We start from the raw sequence: 22,164 nt of genomic DNA on the forward strand, positions 1-22,164 counted from the left end.
ACAAACCACTGTATGTAAACATCTGCCTCTAGGTGGATAATCAGTCACGGGTCAGCCTGGTGAGCGTGAGCCGCTGCACATGAGATAAAAGAACCAGTTCCACCAGCCAAAGCTGTTCCAGCAGAGTCTCTTCATGGCCCTGTTCCCACACAGTACTTGTAGACTGATCAAAGCCCATTCTTAATTTTCTCTTGACCATACAAACTGGAGCGAGTGCATCACATCTCTCATGGTATGGCAGCTCTCCTAGATCTTGAGTCACGTTCGCAGCACCTCTCTGAACTGTTTTCAGCTTCTCCCCAGATCTCAGAAGCACTGACTCTGGAAGGCCAGCATGCGGAGCTAAAGCTGCTCAAAGCAGGGTCCCTTTTACACAGAAATTTTACGTATATCATTCCAATGGTCTTTTTATAGTCATTGGTTTGCAGAATATAATCCTCATCTTGTAAACACGATTTGTTGTCCCCTCTGAGATGCCTGACTCTTGATTTGGATCCAGTAAAGAATTGCTCAGAAAGGGCCCTATGAAAAGGTCTAGACTAATCCAGTCTCCTCTTATTCTATACTTCCGCAGCCTGTGGCTCTAGCAAATTTTCCTAGTGTAATTTTACATTTCCTCCAGATCGGCCTTAACCACTGTCAACACCTGCCAACAGGATTACACCAGATGTGTCAGTAAAGGATTAGTTCTCAACCCTGACCGTAACTTTTTAAAACTGTGTGATACATCCCATTCCTAAAAAGGATGTGCCTACAATGGTGTTGTGTAGAATCAGAATATAATGTAGAATCAGAATATAATGAGACAAATAACTAATGCCTCTCTCATGAAGGTCACCTTCACCAATCAAGCTTCTAGCTCATGTAAAAAAAACAAACACCTTCATCTACATGACAAGATTTAATTTCCACAAAACCCAAGATAACTGACATCAATTATGCTACCATCCTAGCTCTGTTCCAGATCTAACTTTCCAGGATTTTTCCTGCAAAGCCAAGCTAATCAACTTACAGCCACCTCTCTGTCATCTCCTGTACTTCTCCAGGAATGGCACAACATTTGCTGTTCTATCCAACATTCCATGAAGGGTTAAAAACCAAACAGTAATAACAAAAAGAATTCTTTATTTAATTCTTTAAATACTCTTCAGTGCTTACTGATTTAAAAAGACATATAATTGTCATTTAACATTCTCACAGTTACTAATAAAAATACAGAAAGTACTTCATTGTTGCTCTAAAATGGGACAACATCATTCTATCTTTACCCAAATAAATTAAACAAACACTTAACTGAATGGTTCTGCCTTTACTCATCATAACTGATTGGTTAAATCATCTTTGCCCTTCTTCATGTATGAACACTCTCATACCCTGGTGGTCTTGACATATTTAAATGTGGACTCCTTTTTCCTCTGCAGATCAGATTTTTAATTAGCATCTTTTGGACACCAAGATCTAATTTTTGATCTTCTACCAGCTTTTTCTTAAATTTCCTTCAAAAGTACTCTGCCCACTCTCATCGCAAAGCTGGAAGGTTCTGTTGCACACTCGGGTGCAGACTGCTTTCTTCAGGTGCACATGGTGAAGACATGGTGAGTCTTGGACCTTGCCTGGGTTCTGCACATCAGGCATGTACATCAAGTCTGGGCAGCCCAGATCGTTTTGATCGAGTCAGACAGAAAGGCGAGCTAGCTTGGTCTCACCAGCTTCAGCAGTCACCCTGTGGGACAGTGAGAAGATTGCAGGACCACGCTGATGGCACTGTGAAAGGGAAGCAATCATCACGGATGTCAGGCACCTGACCTCACATCCCAACAAGAAGTTTGGACACTTGGCACCAGCGTAGCTGGGCTCCTTCACAGCTAGCACTGACTGATGGTGCCTGAGCATGGAAAACCTGCAAAGTCACTGCTGGCTCCAGGCAAGTTTCTGGCTGAAGAAACACGCCGGGCAGGCAGCATCAGTTACAGCTCAATTGTTTCTCCACTAAGAGGTGTGCAAACGCCTTTTTGTTTGTTTACATAGTATGTCAAAGCTGTATTTCTTTTCCAGAAGAGCTCAAGGACTGAACACATCAGACACAGCCCAGGTTCGTTTGCTACCCGGGTGGTATGAAGGAGGGTCATGGACTTTTCACACTAGAAAGACTTTCCCTAAAGCCCCAAGCTGGGAGCTGCAGCCAGATGTACAGCCTCTGACACAAGATGCTCAGAGGCTGAGTTCATCTACACCAAAACTGGGATTCACACAGATTTTCTTGAACAATATAGCACTGTAAACATATGCATGCATTGTGGCAATTGCTACTTCCTCTTTCTCTCTTATCAAAGCACTTTAGAGATTTGTCAGGGGAGAAAAACCACAAAGCCTTCCTTTACGCAACTTTGGAACTAAAGGCTTTGAGGAAAGATATAACAGAATGATTAAAAAACCACATCTTTAGGGTAACTGATGCTTAGGGAGGCTTAGCATATTCTGGTTTGATCTCGCTGCTGCTACTTAAACTGGTGCTATCAGCCTAAGCCAGAAGGACACACACATCTCTTCTGCTCTATCAAGTTCCTTCCTCACTTGTTAGTTATATACTGTGTTAGTAAAGACTCCTCTTGGTTATAAACTCACTCTCAGTTTTTCTTTATTACCACCTGGAGGCAATACAAAAGGGTCAGTCAGGCTTTTATATTTATGTCTTTTCATAGGAAATTTGCAGGTCACCACCGCAGAATTTTAACCCAAAAATCCACCACAGTGCAGCCAGCAGAAGAGCCATAGAGCAAGAAACTAAGCCCTGATCAATTTGCAGAATGAAGGGCAGGCCACCGGAGGAGCCACTAAAACAAGCAGTGAAAATGCCAGGGATGCCAGGCCTGGAAAAGCCAACAGAGGGCAAGAGAGGTCTCAAGTGTCAAAGACGAGGCCCACCAACATCCGTGTTGGGAAGAAAGATATGGCAGCACTGAAGGAAGATGACACTAATTCTAAAATCCCCTGGATCTCCAGTCTTCTCCAGAAAAGCTCACAGATGAGTTGCAACTACCCTCACAAACACAACGGCAGCTTTACCTACCTCCTGCCCTGGAGCAGAAGCAGGTTACTATAAGCATTTCAACACAAAGGTGCCATAATAAGGAGTCATGAAGAAAACTAAGAAAGCACGACATCACTTATACTATGTTACAGGCGTGAACTATAGCATTTGTTCACATGCCCTCCAGCTGCTGCTAGTTATTAACACAACTCTACTCACAATGGCGGGATTAGTTGGAGTGAGTTGGCAAAGCTGCTCTGGGATGATGAAAGGCGTACTCGTACCCGGAAGGATCGAGTTTGCCTCATTTCAGCACCATGTCGGTACATTGTGTTAGAAAAGGTGCATCAGGATGCCCTTTTGGCACAGGGATAATCAAACAAACAAGTTCACTTCCAGGGCTTGTGGGAGGCGAGCGAAGGTAACATCTCAAGGGGTAGCTTTGTGAAGGCAGACAGAAATGGAGAAGCTTGGGCGGGGACAAGACCAAAGGCTCGGTGTAGATCCCCCACCATACAACTCTAATCCCCTCTTTCCTTCCTATGCTCTCACGCACTGCTCTGACCTCACCTCTCCTGCCTCTCCCACCCTTCCCCTGGGAAAGCTGCATTCATTTCAGCGTGTGGTTACATGAACACTTGCTTCAATAGCCTCGGCAGCGCTCACCCTCCCCACCCATCCCCAGCCCTCTCTGCCTCTCGTCCTGCCATTGCAGCACTGTGCCAACGTAACTCTTCAGTGGGAGGCGAGCTCTGTAAATGAGGTCACTGGAATGACCCGAGTTAAGAGAAAAAAACTTTTAAACTGGAATTGTTTCAGTGACCCACTTTAAAGGCCCTCTTCAAATAGCAGCAGCACAAGGAGAGGCAAGGGAGCTACAGTCTGAGAGCAGGCAGCAGCAGCCGCAAAGATAGCTTCGTAAATTTGCCTTGCCAACAGAGAAAACGTTGATGCAACTCCATCCTAAAAAGAAGGTGAACCTGGAGTTTTTCCCTACTGCTAGAATCAGCCTACTAGACTTCAGAGAGCCTCCAAGTGGAAGGGTTCACAACATCTCCTAGTCTGGCCCCTCGTACCTCACAGACTTTAGCTGCGCCTTTTACCTAACTCTTTCACAATAAGGCATTTTTTCAGCCCTTAAGTCAGATCCTCTCCAGTTGCTCCGAGGAGGTGAGCAAAGGGGGGAGGTCTGGATTTTCTCCTTGACTAGTGAGCAGTAAGGGAGTGAGCTGAACCTCAAGGTCCTGGTGCCAGCACACTGGAGCTGCCAGAGAAACTGTTGGGCTCCGCTTTGAGCCTGAGACAAGATGAGAAAGTACCTAACCTTCCCTCATCAGTCTGCTCCATCAGCTTTTCTGGAATCCGAAATGGCAGACAGACGCTACTGCCAGCACTGTAATTCATTGACAATCACAGCTGGAGAACATTTTGGGAAGCATACCCAAGTCCTCATCCATGCCCTACTCACCAAGCAGGTTTCCAAGAGCAGCACTGAGGTAGCCTTAACACCTCCTACAGTACCCAAGCTCTCTCTTGTAATAGCCCTTCTGTTGCAACTCTATCCATCTACTGCTTTAGGCTCTCACTTTGTGATGTGCTATCCCAAGCCTTTCTTCTCCCTTTCTCCCACACCAGCTTCAATTTTTACCCTTTCTCTCCAAGACCTGCTCACTTGGAAAAGCTACGGGAGGCACCTGACTGTGAGGCATATGTACTACACAAGCAACTCCACTGCTTTGCATTTACCACAGAAGTTCCCAGGAAAACAGTATTCTCCCAAGATACCTGTGTTTTTACAAGCATACACACCACCATACCTTGTTACTGCAATACTACAGAAATAAATTCTAGCTTGTTCATTAGGTCTCATTCATACTTGACATCTCAGGGACCAAAGTGAGCATCTCACCAAAGTGAGCAGCTCATGCTACAGTGGCTGTTTCACAACCTCCTAAGAAATTACTTTTTAAAAAAAAAAACAAAACCCAAACCACATTCCACTCCGCAAAAAACAGGTGAGCAGCAAGAGTCACAATTACATTAACCTTTCCTGCAAGAATCTTCTACCTGCCTTCTATGTCATTAACACTAATTTCCCATGAGCAACCTTCAGAAAGAGCCTATATGTGGATTTTTCAACAGATTAAAATCTTAACTCTCCAACCGGAGCTGAGATAAACCCCAGACGGGTGAGACTGAGTTGTGTGCAAAATCTCTAAGAAGGTCATTTGTAAAATGATTTTGCCTTCTGGACATCATTTCTCAAATTAATCCAAACTCTGAAGGCTAACCCTATCTGGCATTGCTGTGAGGCAAGGCAAACTTCAAAGCAACTTAAATTAGCACACAGATTGCAAAAAAACCCCTAAGAATAAACTTTCACAAAGAGAGTAACTCCCAACTCTAACTACAGCAGGCAAGATCTATAACCAATGTGAGAGATGTGGAAGAAAGGCTGGAAAAGCTTATGAACTTTGTCATGGAAAAGTGGGCAGGAGAGGAGCTGGGCCAGGAAATAAACCCAATATGTTTAGAAAGCAAGAACTGTGCTGTTAGCCTGGGTTCAACACAGCACCACTGCTTGGAAAGGAATAGTACCAGGACTTTGAAAAGAGATCACATCCTAGTAAAAAACTCTGACAGCTTCTGAAAGGAACCACCTCTAAACTAACTCTGGCACTAAACTGAAACTGCAGGGCAAAGGGAAGAAATGTCAGAAAAGGATAGGAAAGACTAAAAGACTGTCATTGGGAAGCTGATCGTAAACATGCCAGTGAGTTTCAGAAGCAACCTCTACAATAGGACTAAAGAATCAAAGGAGCTTCTTCTAAAGGCATCAATTCAAACACCACAGGACCCAGGAGACTGATATCGCATCCTGGCACAGGCTTGGCCAGCACAATCACACACTCCTGCTTTAAGAGGGAGGTATCAGTGAAACATTGTTAAAACAAGCCAGTCCCTTCTTTCACTCTAAGTTTGTTGTGATCCTGTTGCTTCGTCAGAAAGGCTGAAAAAGAATAACGTATTTAATGAAAACCTGCTATTTAACTTATTTGAAAAAGGGGCAAGAGGGTGTATTGTGACACCATATGAAACAAAAGATTAGGAAATAGTCAAAAGGTAAATGCTTTTTTCTACTTTTGTTTGCCTTAGAGGTCTCCAGAGTTTGCAGATTTACTGGAAAGAGGACTCAGTTTCCAGCTCCTGATCTGCCTCCAAAGCACAGCCAAATTTATTGGCAATAATTTCTGGCAAAAATATCTAGCAACATTTATTTAGGACATGTGGAAAATAATCACTTCTACTCCTTCTATTCTAAAAGGTCTCATCTTACCTGTCAAGAGCTGGAGTTAGACGGTAATCTTTGGTTGCTGACAGGATGGCTTTGATCAGATTATCTGTGGAGAAAGGAACAAGACATTAAGAGCAAGTTCTCACTTCTAATGGAAATGAAAACCAAAGTGATGTAAAGCATCTGAAGCAGTTACTTGGAGGAACTGAAATAAGGTTCACATTAGGAATAAACACTTTAACTTGCATATTCCTATTTTCTCTGGACTATGACCTTCACACACTGGCTGCAAAGACATGTTATATGCCAAATTCTGATGCAGCGTCCATCCAAATGCCTTGCACAGAGAGTGTGACAGGGAACAAACGCAATACAGTTTAAGGCAGTGGTTTTATGCAGCTGAGCAGAGAACTGGATGCAGGAACAGTAACAGGTTAAAACTGATGCTTTTTATTTTCCTGGGTTACTTTAAGTTTAGGTTCAGTTCCTCAGTCTGACGTTCTTCATGGTAGAATCCAATTAAACCATCACAGCTGCTTAAAGAAATGCGCATGGAACCACAACCTACACTGATACCCAGTGAACGCCGCAGCAACCAGATGGTATAAGTTACGCAAGTGTAGACACACACACAAATTAAATACAAATTGTAAATTAAATACAAATTCTACAAATGGTAGAAGCACAATGATTACACATAAATAATTCTACAAACTACGAACATTTGCTTCCTCAATTTTGTCCTTTGTCCCTAATTTTTCCACTCTCTCCCCCATAAAGGTCCAAACTTCTTTACCATGGCCCATCCAGGGCCAAGAAGCAGCAATGCTTTGGCTAGTTTTGATTTACAAATGAAGAAATAACTTCAGAGTGGCTGTACTGGGTCTGACAAAAAGTCCATCTGTCTCCAAATCCCGACTCTAACTGTGGCCTTAAGCAGATGCCTCAGAGCAGCATAAGAACAAAGCAAACATACATAATATTTCCCTGAAATTCTCTACTACCACTTAATTATTTTCAAATTTCATGTGTCAGGTATAGCCTCTATCTATCTGGTGACCCTCAGTGATTTCTCTTGCATGACCTCAGAATCCTCCTGGATCCATATGGACTTTCAATCACTTCCCTTTCCTGATTCTGGCTTCTCTGAGCTTCAATTATACTGGAAAAGATTGTGAACAATTACTCCCCTCCACTTTCCTTGGGAGATTATAAAAATCTATCATATGGTTCCCTAAAATATATTGGTCAACTAGTTCAAAAGTTCTTAGGAAAAAACAGTCAAAAGGAATAGGTAAGTAATTTCTTTATAAAAGTTCAAAAATTACACAGGAACATTAAGACGACTGATACCAAGTGATTGTTTACAGGGAACTTAAATAGTTTTCCTCGCAGACACTACTTACTGTAATCACCACAGTTAGGGGAGTCCCTTTTAGATAAAGAGTTCTGTTCTTATTTAGTATATCCCTCTGCAGAAACTACAGGACAAGGGTGTGGGACGAACACAGAAGCTCAAGGCAGCTTTGAACGTGACAAGCTGGTGAGATACACGAGGCAGACAAACAAAGCTGATAAACAGAAAACTCTGACGGTTACTTTTAGACTTGGGGAAGTTTTTGACGTGGCATAACTGACAGCCCCTGCCAACCATTACAAGCTGGGAACTGTGATTACTTTCAGAAGATCATATTTTGGAGTGGAATAAGGAAGGAGGCAATTTGTAGGGTAAAACCAACTTACTTTGCTAACAAAATAGTGGTTTTGTTTAATTTTCCTTCATCTGAAGAATTTCTTTTGACGCATTGGCAGCAGGCTCCCTCTCCAACAGGAATGCTATTTCCTTAAGTCTGCTGAAACCGCAGTAGGTTGTTGTGACCTCTGATGGAACCATGCCACAGTCCTCTCCTTGGCCTGTCTCATACATTGACTTTTACTGGACAGTATACGTTACTGAGGTTGTTTTCCCACACTCTCAAAAAAGAGATCAAAGGATTACACGTCAAGGGCTGCAACCTCCCATCTACCAAGCTTTTCTTATGCCAGGTTTGCTCTACCACCCGCAAGTTCACATCCTGCATTACTTGCAGACCATCCGTTATACTATATTAAAAAGCACATTAAAGGAATACAGTTGACGAATGCACTCAAATAATTGTGTTTTTCTCATCTTGACAGCTAATTAGTAATGCCTTCATAGCAAATGCTCAGGAATGAAATACGACTACCTTAGGACTGGATATGGCAGCATTTGGGATGGGGATGCTCCCCATTCCCATTATCCAGAGAGAAAATGCAAACAAAACAAACAACGACATAGGACATTCAGTACAGATTATGAATGACCAAATGGGACATATCTCTTCAGAAGCCCCCACAGTCCAACAACACATGGCATCCAAGAGGTTTGGAAGTTGAGTAAATCACAGCGTTACCATTCAAAACTGCTGAATGAAGCTCAATAGAAGGCAAAGTACTTCATAACCTCGTAACAGGAATGCAGGTGGCAGTTTGTCTAGTCTAGCATCCTCGCCAGAAGTCAGAAGCACTAACAGGAAAAGCTAATGACCTGGGCAGGGGAAAGGCACTAGATCTTTTTGACTGAGCTGGAACTCTACTGGAAGATGGACACTACACCGCTGCTGAGGTGGGCACTTGCATTTGGCACCTTGCACACTGGCACCAGGATAGAAGGACAAGACCTTCTTCAGAAGGAGCTTCTGTATCTTCTCGGGGCAAGGTTTGCAGGATCAGCAGACACTGCTGTGGCTGATCTGCAACCTTCCACAAGACAATGAAGATAACTACGATAGAGAACCACCGGCAGAATCTTTAACCACAGCTGGGCCAAGGAGGGTCACTTGAAATCCCCACTGCAAAGACTACTATCACAGATAAGCTACCTGCAGGACACAAAGCAGTGTTTATGTTCAGACTATGACCAAAGAAAATCAAGGACAAGGAAAGCAGGTGCACTAGGTAAAGGTAATTGATGGAGTATGCTTTCTCCAGGGTAAGTGAGAAATTGAATGGCTGATGAGTATACTCTGCCATAAACACCTATGCACTGAGTGGCAATAATGGGTGCAAGTGCATGTTACAAATGCTACAAAGAAAAATTCCTTCCTGTTTCAAGTAACAGGATTCGTGCACAGCCACTGGATGAACACTGATGTGTCAAGAACTGAAAGCAAGTTTTGCAGGGATAAAAGAAAGGCCAAGTCTTCAAGACTCGAGCCACCGAGACTGCTCCAGCATATGCACAACATGATTGGTATCCCCATGATCTAGCAATAGCGGACACGTCCTATCTTCATGCAGTAGCATCTGGGCAGATTCAAAAAACTGCTCTACAGAACAGTGGCAGAAAGGCTACAAAACCAGTTTTGGTGTCCCATACATTGTTACTAAACTTCTAAACAACTTATAGGAAACCACTGACTGATTTAGTAGCAAATCTGATCTGCAGCAGACCTGGTACGCTGCACCTCACCTGCCAAACCCCTCCATTGGGGTGGGACAGCAGTGGGAACAGCTGGCACCCAGGATGGCGAGTTTCTCTGGGCTAGGCATATTCTTAAGGGAGAGGGACAGAGCTCATGATTGGGACAAACTTGCATTGAACACAGCAAAGAACAAAGAACAGCAATCCAAAATCAGTGTTTCAGGGGAGCACATTTTGCTCCCGATAACTGTCAGCTCTTCTCCATTAATCCATACATTTTATTTTCTGATTTATTTTTTTTTAAAAGGCACCAGCTGCATATGGCTTTAACATGGAACCACGCTTAAAAGAAAGATTGCTTTATCAGGCCAACAGCTATGCAAACAATTTGTTTTGATTTATTTATTTTTGTTGGCAGACGGTTCACCCAGGTCGTGAAGAAACCATAGCATAGATGCAGACACAATGCTAGCCCAGGCACAACTTCCCTCTTGCTTGGCAAGTGAGAAAAACAGACACAGTGGTGGGTGTGCTTTGCCTTGTACACTAGAGCACCAAGGAGGGGCCAGGAGGGACCTGAGTATACATGTTCTGAATACTACAAAGGAAAAAATCCTTCCTGTTACAAACAACTGGTATGTGTGCACTCCCCTCTCGCTTCCAGGGCCCAGGCACACGGCCAGCTCAGGTGTAACAGAACTCATTAGCTCAGACAGATCCCCATTCAAACAGGTCTCTCGTTCTTTGAGGGCCATTTCCAGTTTGGAAAAGTTTCAGCTACTTTTGTTCCATGCAGAACCCCAGCAAATCAGCCCAGCAGACTTGTCTTGGCACCATATGCCCAGAAACACGAAATGTGGAGAGCACAGTGCAGAGACCTGCAGGGCTCCATGAAAGGTCAGCTCAGACCAAGTAGAACTTATTACCTGCCATTTATTGCCGGCATGGAGGCAGCTCCCGCATACCCAGCAGCTCTACGTCATGTTTTCCCCAGGCAAGGAGAGCTGGCAGCACTGTACCACGACTACCTCGCACTCCCCATGGAATCCTTCAGATGTACTGAGCAAGCAGGAACAGAACAGCACAGGCAAAACCAAGCACTTCCCTGTCACTCTCCTCCCCCAACCAGTACGGATAAAGGGCAAATTCATCTTCGGAAAGCATTTAATCATTGGCTTCTTCCCAGCTGCCAAACAGGCAGCCCAGCAGGTGCTAATTAGCTGCATGTCCTGTGAAATACAAACTTCCCACTGGAAACTGCATTCAAACACCAAACGTGTCTTATGTAGATCATCCAACAACCATTCAGTGGCCACAGTTTTGGTAATAGCCTGACGTCTGATTAAACCTAACAGCAATATTTTTTCCTGTGTGCTGTTCCTCTTATTCACCCTCATGAGATTCAAGGCAGACGTTATCAATACTAAATCTGTCCTCCAGTCTGTAGCCAAACGCTGATGTTTAAATGGCAATGGCAGTGCCATCATCCTTAGGGCTACAGATGTTAGCTCTCCTGGGAGTGGAAGACATCTCAGCAGCAGCTCACTGGCAGCCCGTTAGTTGCGTTAGCTCCAATAGTTCACATCACAAAGAGCAACTTGTAATGCAGTGGTTCTGCCTACCTGAAACCATTTGTATGGTACGCATAAGAACACAGCGTACGTACATATGTTATATATACGGAGGAATGCAGGTGCTGTTTGATTCTAGTTGAAGTATTAGACAAGTGAACTTATTCCAACAGTAAAAATACGTGGCGTTTATGCAGCTTCTTCAAGTCAAAGTCTGTAAGGTCATACATACACACGCACATGTAAACACACAAGCATATTCCTGAATTCACCCTCTCGAGTCCTCCACCTGTTCTCCTCATTTCTGAAAGCAGTAAATGTCCTTATACTCTGAGAGAATCAAACTTACTAAAGGTCACAAGGCAAATAAGTGGCATAACTAGGAACAGATATAGGCCTTTGACACCTAGATAATGAGCCCTCTACAAAGGCTTTCATCTTCAGATAGCCCTCTGCCTTACACGTTCTTCACATGGGTCTGCTACCATCCTTTAATGATAAATTAATGGAAATGAACACCAATATCCTCTGTTTTCACCCTCACTTTCTCCCATTGTTATATAACGAACACACCACCAGGGCAAGCGATCTCCCGCAGTTGTCTGCAGTCATAGTTTATTATATTTTTTTCTTGTCACAGAGAATTTAGATTATTGGGGAGAGCGGGAGATTATTTAACCCATTCATCTATCAACCACTATGCACACACTATGACTATATAAACAAAGCAAGAGGCCTCTGCACATTTTCCTCCCATCTAGAGGAGGAGTTGACTACATTTATCTAAGAATCCTGAGTTATCATGACATATTCTACCAGCTTTGCCTTATAACATCAGAAGATTCAAAAGCAGCTCAGGACTGCTTGATTTCCCTGAACACAAGTACATCTTGACTTCAGGTTGACCCTGAAATTTTCAGACATTTGGAAAAACTAAAAGTAAATAGTTAGAAATTTGGCGGGCAGTGACCACACAGTGAGAACCTGCCTAAGTCTCAATCCTGGCCTTTTTCTCTGTTATTTATGTGGAGGAGTGGAGACCTTCACTGTAAATGTCAACAACACTTAACATTGTTGTTTCTAATGCATAAGCTTCTCGCTTGTATCATTTAAAAAAGACAGGAGACCTTTCCACTCCACAGGACTTACTGCAGGTATCTCACAGGGTCTACCTTCTGCCTGCCTTGAAAGTAGTCAAATTGGGCTGTTCATGCACTCCCAAGTCACCAAAAGAAGAGGCTGTAATTTTTCAAGTTGTCCATACCAGCCCATCTTCCTCAAAAATCGGCAAGTCTACATGCCCTTATTGCCAGCAGTAAGTATTTGAATCCGCTGCGTTTGGGTCGGGCAACAGCGTCATGCTGCAGTTCTTCACGTTTGCCGCGCAAGCCGTGGTCAGTGCCCATCTCCACAGCTGGCGACCCAGCTGCCACACCTCGAGCCAACACTTCTGCAGGGTAACTGGGCATCAGCTTCAGCTTTTGGGAATACATTGACTAGAGTGAGGTTGATAGACATCCCGAAAGCAGGCCAGTCTCCTCTGCATATGGGTCCTTGTCCCACAATAACAGAATGACACGTGTGTGTCAGCTTCGTGAGGAGAGTAAGCTAAACACTATCAATGCTATAGATTAAACAAATCACAATATTTACAAACAAGCTGTGAGAGCACAAACCCAGTGCATGCATTTATTATTTTTTTTACACTTCCCGAAAAGTTCAGCTCTGTACAAAGTTCCTTCTTCAGCATTTTTTTCCTTAAGATCTTGCTCCATACAGGAGCTGAGAAGTGAGATTTTACAGAAGGATTTGCCACCTTGGTGCCCAGCACAAGGCCATGGACCGAGGTCCCACCACATATTCCGTCCTCCAGCTCTCTCCCAGAAACACCATGTCCAGCTGCAGACAGATGTTATTTGTATTTTAGTGAAGCTGTGAATCCAGTGAGCACAACAGATACCAAAATGAGTCTGAAATTTCCTGCGTCACTTCGTTTTGTTGATCAGCTAACTTTATGAGGTCTATGCAGGAGAAAAGAAGCTACAAAGACTTCCAGAACCTAGCAGCAAATTGCAAACACACAAACTGGCTCTCACAGACAGTTAACTAGAAACTGCAGGAATCTGTCCCCACATCAGCTCTTGTGAGTGAAAACAAGCAAATGGTTTCTTCAGGTCATTAGCTCTGCCAGCCTAGGTGGTTTACTTGAGATACACCTTACTAACAGCAGGATTTAGAACTGCTTCCAATATCACAACACTTCCATTCCTGATTTTTCATGGTATTAAGACAACATGCATATAATGTTGCATAGATACAAAACACAAAACAAAAGAAAAAAAAAAGAAAGGCTGAAAACGCATGGTACCTCCATAACAATTTTAGGGAAACCTGGCATGCGTTAAATGTAAGCTCCAGAAAGCCCTCAAGGCCTTTTTTTTATAACAAGATATAAATAAAATACATAACATTTGGACTCTTGATTTACATCGTAGTTTTGGAGCCTTCAGGGATTTTTTTAAAAAAATCTTTTCTTCACAACCAAGAGTTTGTTTTTTCAGAATACAAGCTTAGTTCCCAACATAATCCCAGGGCTTGGGAAGTTGGAACATTGATTTAAAAAACAATTATGCCAAAAAACGGGCAACATTTTGCAATAACCATGCATTAACTATTTTGATCCAAACTCAAGCCTGAAGCACAGGAAGCAATGCAGCCTGTAGAAACAGGCTAATTCACGCTAAATGAAAATGGACCTTGAAAGATTCACAATTTGCTGTCCAAAGACAAGCAAGGAAATAAATGCACTTGTTCTAGAGGGCTGCATTTGTCGTTCCCTTTGTTCTGCATTTTTGATGCCCTTTCACAGGTGGCCAGGCAATGTCTTCAAGGCCAAAAAACTCAGTAAATACTACACTGATTTCCAATTCTCCTGACCCTTGCAGAAGCATTAAGATGTGTCACTTCAAAACACAACAGCCAGCGAAGACCTGCGCTTCCCTCTAGGAGGTAAAAGACAGGAATAACATGATGTCTCAATTGCCCTTCAACAGTTCTGGGAAGAACTCCAATATGGAGCCACCCAATTAACCGCAAACTTGGGACACCTTTCCCTTCTCAGTGGGTGGGGAGAAAGACTATTCTTTAAGCATATTCAAGAGCAAAGCATCAATTTTGATTGAAAGAAGGGACTGCCCTGGAGGGTTGTACTTTCATCAAGAGAGCTCAAGAGTGAGAATTGATTAACTACAAAATTCATGATACAACTTCCCTTCAGAGGCTTTATTCAGAAATGAAAAGCCAATCCTCTACCTCTTCTGAAACTTTTACATTTTTTTCCCCTCCAAACCTCTCATTTAGTTTCTTGAGGCTATAAAATCAGCTAGATTCCCTGGGGAAACAGCAACATTTTTATAGATATATTCCCATGTGATAATGACAACTATTACCAATTTTGGTCAAATGTAAAATTCTAGTGGAAACTTGTTCAGAAATCTGCCTCAAACTCAAGAAGAAACAACAATTTTGTGTTAATCCCTCCTACTCTGAACAGAACTAACAGCTACAGATGCTTGTGCTTCTGGTTTATTTGTTAAGGAACAACACATGAAGAACAAAAAAATGCTCACAGTAGGAAAATCATCCGTACAACAAGAGTACAGCTAACAACTTAAAGACAAGGCTAGAGAATTAAAGCAGAAAAGAGGCACCTCATTATCAAGCAGATCCAGTTAAACATAGAGAAGGTGTTTGCATGTGATACTCCCACCTCTATAAAGAGCTGGAAGAGTAGGTTGGAAAAGACCTACTTTTCTGATAATTTTTCTTTGGGTCAGCTGTAAATTTCAATTGTGATGTCCAAGTGAATATGTTTTCTCAGAGATAAAGTATTGCTCATGCCAAGAAAGCTGATGTGGAAGAAAAAGCTATGCAAGAAAAGAACACGCATGAAAAGAGATTTTCTCCCGATAACATGTTGATATGCCAACTTTTGCACGCCCGAAAACTCAACATTTTCACTGAAGATGAATGACCTCTTCCCCCATGAGACTAATGAAATCACTGCTAAGCAGCACTGAACCATGGTTCTTCCCAGAAGCACTAACACAAAAGAAAACATCCAAATAAAACTGAGTACGAGAACAATTAACCATTGCACAATACATTTATTAGCGTTGGTGCTCTGGGCAAAGACATGATTTCTTTGTCACCAAATGTGTCACCAATTCCAGATGCCCCTCTTGCACCAGATGAAAATACAAAGTCTCCTGGCCAGTACTACACACTATATTTGATAAAATTGTAGTACTTCAAAGATATTCTTAATATTCTCTTATCACCATGGGGGAGAAACTGTTTCCTAAATTCCTGGCGGGAGGCAAATTCTGAGATGGTGAATGTCTTGACATTCACTCCCTAAGAAATAAATATCGCCTTCAAAGACAAACTGATTCAGGGCAACAAAACAGCCTCTCTGCTTAAAACAATCCAGCAGGAACAAAGGTAGAAGTGAAGACCTATAATTACTGCTAAGCAATGACACAATTACTGGCTAAATGCATGGAAGAGCTATTACATGGATCATGTTTGTTTAGTTTTTTTAGTGTATGCTGTGCCATGTGTTCTCACTTAAGTTCAAAAAAAACTGCAGCAACTCTCCCGTCCTCATTACACAGAGAGGATGCCAGATACTAGCTACTCTTTCTTATGAAAGCCTTTTATATTCTTTAAGCCACATGTACTGAGAAATTCTATTAATAGTCAGGTATTTCTCCAGTCCTGTTTGTTGCCCTTCTCCAAATAACTCCTTCCTTTTGCTGTAGCTACAGAGGTAAATTTGGGGAGGAGGCCCTCTGGGATTAATAATCTCACTAACACTATAAACAATTTTTCCATTGCTTATTCATTAATGAATTTAACCCTGAAAGCAGTGCACATGCTAGAGGATCTCTGCAGCAATATGGGCAGCACATGCACGTTCATACCTCTGTAAGTTACACTGATAGAAGCACTGCTAGGAAAGGGTGCAAATACAAAAGATGACATTTCAATTTCAATTAAAAAATCTCCATGTAAATCAATTAAGAGGCTGAGGTTGCCGCACTCTCCTTGCTCTTCACTGAAAAAGCTGCAAAAAGCAGGCTTGGTGGGTGCTGGGAAAGAAGAATTCCTAGAAGCAAATTAGACCCTCGCAAATGGTGAAATGTGGGAGGCACTCCAACATCCCAGTTAATGCCAAAACAATAGCCTGGGACACAGGAGGGTGCTTGACAGCCTGAGCTGTCCCCACAGGACATCTTGACATTTGCAGCTTTTAGAGTTCCAACTTCTTGTTATAGTTTGATCTTCTCAACAGCTCTTAAGGTTGACTAATTTCATTGTGTTCCTGAATGACACCCCCCACTTTGGCTATATACGCACACTAATAAACAGATCAGCAGCAGGCACGCTGTCCTACTCGAGTCCATCCTATTAAAGTTCCCCGATGGTTTTCACCAGGGCCAACAAATATCCTCCCCTATAATTCTCACGCATTCATAAGGTCACAGGCTAATACAGGCTAGTGACCTTTCTTGATAGGAAGCCTGGATATAGCCATCCTCTTTGGGGGGGGGGGACGCGGGGCAGGGAGTTAACCTGTTTGAACAATGAGCTCAACTGCCTTCAGGACCAGAGGTCAGCCATTTTATTAATAGAGATGGAGTCATCATTTCCAAGCACTCACACTGGCACATCCCATTTCTAGAGTCTGTCAAGTCACACAGAGGGAGACAACAAAGCTCAACGTGGCATTGGCAGTCTGAGTTTTTAAAGTAAATGCACTCAAATATGATACTGGCCTATTTGACAACATGGTTATTCTTCATCATTTAGAAAATCTTCATTTAGATTTCTGAAAGATAACCTCATGCGTTCATAGCCAGATGCAGAAGTCACTGGGTGAAACCTAGAGCCACTGTTGCACAGAAGACTAAACTAGATACTTGTAGAGAACCTCTGCAGTATGAAAACCTGTGAGCAAATACACTCATGTCTTTTCAGAAATATGACATATCTATTTCTTTACCTATTTTCTGCACACAGAGAAAGCAAGAACTCCCACAAAGGGCTACAGACATCCGTGATGAAAGCACTGACACCTTCAATCTGCTGTATCAGCTCCACCACTCCTGACGGTTCTCAGCTCCGCTTCTGTCCCACATTGCTGGAGACTGGGATCAAGTAATTAGGATCAATCCTTGGTCCAGATCTTTGGTGAAAAGAGGCAGGCAGAGTCAACCAGTACAACATGTACTAATACTCTGCCTAATTAAGGCAGTTTAAGAAAAAGGTACAACATTATAAATTCCTCCTCATCTATTCCTAATACCTTGTAGAGGACACTCAGAGACCATTGTTCAAAAAGGGTTTGTACACGACTTCCTACCGTGTGCCTCATCCCAGAAAGTCCTGTCCATAAAGCAGTAGGGTCACCACCTGCTTATTCCTGTGCTGCTTTCTTTGAGCAGACAAGCAATCACTAAGGTGGTTAACTAACGATAGCAGCAGTTCCCAATCCGACACGAGATGTGCATTATTTCCACTGCAATATTCCATTTCAGAACCAGCATCATCTGGGGCAAAGTCTAAAAACTTTCACCTTCAGAATCATATTCACCTTGAGGCTTTCTACACGAAAATGCTCTTGGGGACAGTGGAACACTTTGGTCATAAAACCCCCTGCATGGGCTAACGGCCACATCAGAAAATGGAGAAAAGCAGCGAGCATTCTTTCATGAAGAAACACTATTAAGCTCTCTTGTTATACTGAGTACTTTTTAGCATCTGGAGATGGAAGAACTGTCTTTAAAATCAGATTCTTTTTGAAGAAAATGAAGATCCCTGATGAACTGTGTCAAAATGATCAACATACTGCCTTCTCCTTGATATGATCACCTTTAAAGAGCGGTAGTCCTGCTCTGAAAATTTCTGAGCCATTTCTACTCTTTTACATGTACTGTATAGAGACGTGTTATTCCAAATTAGTGCTCCTCAAAAGCTGCTTTTCCCTAAAGTTTGCAAGACTTGTTCTTGCAATCTTGGAATTGTTCTTTCTTGGACTAGTAAACACCAAGTGATGAATGAAAAAGGACTTCTTTCAGTTCTTTTCAGAGACAAAGCAAAGAAAAACTTAGCTAAGTGTCTGAAGCGTAGAGAGAAACTTTACCAAGAGAAAGCAGAAATGGTCGATGAGCCTCCAAGCTGCTAAGAATCTCTCGATTTCATAACTTAAGTACTTTCAAGCTACCACAGATTAGTTTCTAGAAGTTTCTTGGAACATGCAGCATTACTGAAAGCGAGCTCATCCTGTAGCTATATTTCACACACACAAAAAAAAAGCCATTTTGCACTTGGACTTAGATCACAGTGACTTGAGAACGCCGGATGATATTCACCGAGTTCTCAGCAAAATCTTCCCATTACCAACCCAGCTACAGTCGGTAAACACTGACTGCCCTTCCCAGTGTGATGCACGTCAGAAATCCCAGCTGATGGTGTCACAGGGCTTCCCTAACGCACGGAGCAAAACTCCTGCCCCATCTGTTTCAACACAGGCACGTCTCTCTACACTTTCTCAGCCGCCCCGACTACTCTTTTTCCCATGCACATCCCAGCTCTGATAGTCTTCATCTTGCAGCAGCACGTGACCGCGCTCCACGCTGCCTGCCTGGGTCAGTTGTTTGGATATCATTAGATTGCCCTGACTGAAAGGCCTAATGAGGTGCTGATCCCATCATCCAATCACTCAGCTGAGCCAGAATGCATCCCATGGGACAGACAGAAAAGACTGATGCAAGAATTCCAAGTGATGTGTAACATGAAAGGGCGCCATTCGCATCGCTAGGACTCACAGCCTGTCAGCACGGCCATTAGAAATCCTGGGCTACAGAGATTTATAATTCAACCCTCCCACACACAGAACTTGCTCCAGACTGAAACTTGGCACAAAATTCAGTCCCAGGAGGGCATTAAAAAAATAACCCATTCAACGGTTTCCGTCCCATGGCTTCAGCTCACAGCCATTTAAATAATGGCAATTTCTCATTTCTCTTTTTAACTGAGGAAATCCAATATAAAACACCAGATTTACATAACATTGCAGTGGTGATACAAGCTGGCAACAAACCCAGGGAGAAGGCTGCCAGAGCCGTTCCGTCATCCCCTTTTGGTGAATTTCTCCATTTGGATTCAGTTTAACGGAATGATTTTTATTAGGTCTAGCTGACATCATGTGTAATTGCAAATCCCACCTCCACGTTGGTCAGGCAGCTTGCCCTAGCTTTGTACACCTTGTGTGCCTGTTAGAAGGGGACAAGCCCTCCTGCGCTCAACGCAGCCTTCCACTTGTGCTGCCACTGTTATTTCTTTGCTGCAAACTCTGCTGGCTGATTTAGAGGACAGTAATTAGTTGCCTATTGAGCTGCAAAAGACCAACTGGACAAGGAATGGACATATACAAAACAAAGAAGGGAATTGATGCAAGCCAAAAGAAATTTGTCAGTAGAGCCTTTGATTTGATCAGGGATTGTTCTGACAACTACCACATCTGCTTCCAGGGAGAGGGACAGACCCAAGCCTATTGTGCCTGCAGCCCTTTCTCTACCAGGTATTTCAATTCCTCTGAGGGCCATCTGTAGTCTTGAGTTTGTCGGTGGAAAAAAATAATCTTGGAAGTTGATGCAATGCTACAAGCACTTCCTAATAAATACATCAGACTTCAGGAAGTCTGCAGCAAATCACTGCTATGACCACAACCCTTCTGCTCCACCACTACTCACCCAGAGAGGCCTTTGGTGGCACACGCAGGATAGCAAGAAGCTTGTGTCACCCGCAAAATATACCACTTGCTGGGTGGGCTACTGGCTCCCAGCTCATCACCACCAGCACCACTCTTTGCTCTCCCACAGTATATCTGAGACACAGCCTCTGCTGCCACACTCAAGCTGGAGGACAAGGCATATTACAAATCGTCACCAAAGCATCTGAACTAATTTTTCCTATTAGTTATAAAAGCCCACAAATAGCACAACTATAAAACAGTTATACAACCAAAAAATTTGTATCAGTGGTCAACTCTAAGGCTCCAAAACTCAGAAAGTGGAGTCCTTCCTATTCTTTAGAGAATTACCAACTTAAAGGTACTTTAAATCAGTTTGGACTCTCTCTGCCGCTGTCAGCCAAGATGCTACAGCAGTCAAAATGCTTCTTCCACAATGATGGCACATTTAAATTGCCATTGTTGCACTGACTCCCACCATGTGCTAAACCATCCTCCCTAAGACAAGCCTCTGAGGTCCACGTTCCAGCTGTGAAAACCCTTTTGAGCTTGAGAGCTGCAACTACAATGTTCCTCTAGAACAGGAAAAAAGTTGAGCCCAAGGGAACACCTGAGCTTTCAGTACAGAAAAACAAGATGTGTCAAGCACCTGCAGAATGACCTTCTTTTCCAACAGCTGTACAATTTTCTCATACCTTGTCCTTTAATTCCAAAGGGGGGTACAAAGTCCCTGATACGTGCCCATTTCCTGAAGGAATCATCCAAGAACATTGGTGCCGGCTTCGAGAACCTGAGAAAACGAAAATGAGAGAGAAATTAACTCCTGAACTAGGAAGGATAAATTTTTGTAGGGAGGTTGAGAGAAATCATACTTAAGTGCTGATTCTACATTCTCACCGGCAATACAGCAACATAGAAGATTTTCCTTTTACCCAAAGGTGCCAGCAGTGGTACAAGTCTGTCAGAATTTGTGCCAAATTGTACCACGAGGTGCCAAACCACTAAAGTTGTGAGCCTGGCAATCACTTCCACTCAGCAATTTAGAACTTCCACACTATTGTTTGGCTACTAATTTAGCTACAATAAGTTGTAAATTGCAACCAGAGTTTAGGCAGCTTTACTTCCAGCTTTGTAAGCACAAGCCAATTCATGTGCTGTCTATGTATGCGTGCGAGGAAGGGGTGCAGAGTTGCCTTTATGTTGTTCATTACATATAAGACTGCTGCGCCGGGCAGGTATGAATGCACGGGGCAAATGCATGTGGAGAGCAAGGCTGGGGTTATCTGCTCTCACGGCTGCTTCTGCCTCGCTCATCTGCCCATACACAGCAGCTATCATAACACGGGCAGGAAAGGAAACAGTTCAGGAGACCACGAAGCAGCACTTAGCTTACAGAGAATGGAAATTCAGTACAGATGTAGGTGTTTTATTCTGCATTCACTAACACATAAATGATTCAAGAGAGGTCCTTGCCAAACCAAACAGTTGTGATCTATCCAAACTCATTTACAAAAGAGAGAACTAGTCCTTCTTAACCATGTCATTATGGGAATACATTATCCTAATTATACCCTCAACAGACAAACACAGCAGCTACTAAAAGATTGTCTCTTCTAGAAACAATTAGTACAGTGGAAGGAAACAATTAGGAAAAGAAACTACCGAAATATTAATTTTCATACAAGACCATTTCTGAGTATAAAGATCACGGCTAGTACTATTAGAAATCCGTTCATTCAATCATATCAAGATGGTAGCAGGGATGTTCTGAATCAAAATCAATCCCACTATGCTATAGAAATGAGGAAAGGAATGTACTGCAAGTTCAGAGTCAGAGAGTACATCTCCACTACAGCCATACTGCAAGTGCAACATACACGTATCTGAAATAGATATGGCCTGGCTAACCTGGGGACTGGCAGTGGGATAGATGCAACACACCAGTTTAACCCTCCCTTCAGGCTGATTTTGCACGCACCATGCAACTCCACGCTACTGCAATCA

At 42.9% G+C, this 22,164-nt stretch overlaps 1 protein-coding gene across 6 annotated transcripts in view; it reads right to left on the bottom strand.

Annotated features, from left to right (window-relative positions):
• The window catches only part of ST3GAL3 (ST3 beta-galactoside alpha-2,3-sialyltransferase 3), a 194,271-nt gene that overhangs the window by 56,076 nt on the left and 116,031 nt on the right, over positions 1 to 22,164 (bottom strand). For all 6 annotated transcript variants that reach the window (XM_063343468.1, XM_063343469.1, XM_063343470.1 and 3 more), the window contains 2 exons: positions 20,856 to 20,950; positions 6,369 to 6,432 (listed from right to left, as the gene is read on the bottom strand). In XM_063343468.1, the coding sequence (XP_063199538.1) occupies positions 6,369 to 6,432; positions 20,856 to 20,950 (159 nt within the window). The remainder of the gene's footprint in view (positions 1 to 6,368; positions 6,433 to 20,855; positions 20,951 to 22,164) is intronic.

The sequence above is a fragment of the Chroicocephalus ridibundus genome, chromosome 8 (assembly GCF_963924245.1).
Source record: "Chroicocephalus ridibundus chromosome 8, bChrRid1.1, whole genome shotgun sequence".
In the NCBI taxonomy this organism is placed as follows: Eukaryota; Metazoa; Chordata; class Aves; order Charadriiformes; family Laridae; genus Chroicocephalus; species Chroicocephalus ridibundus.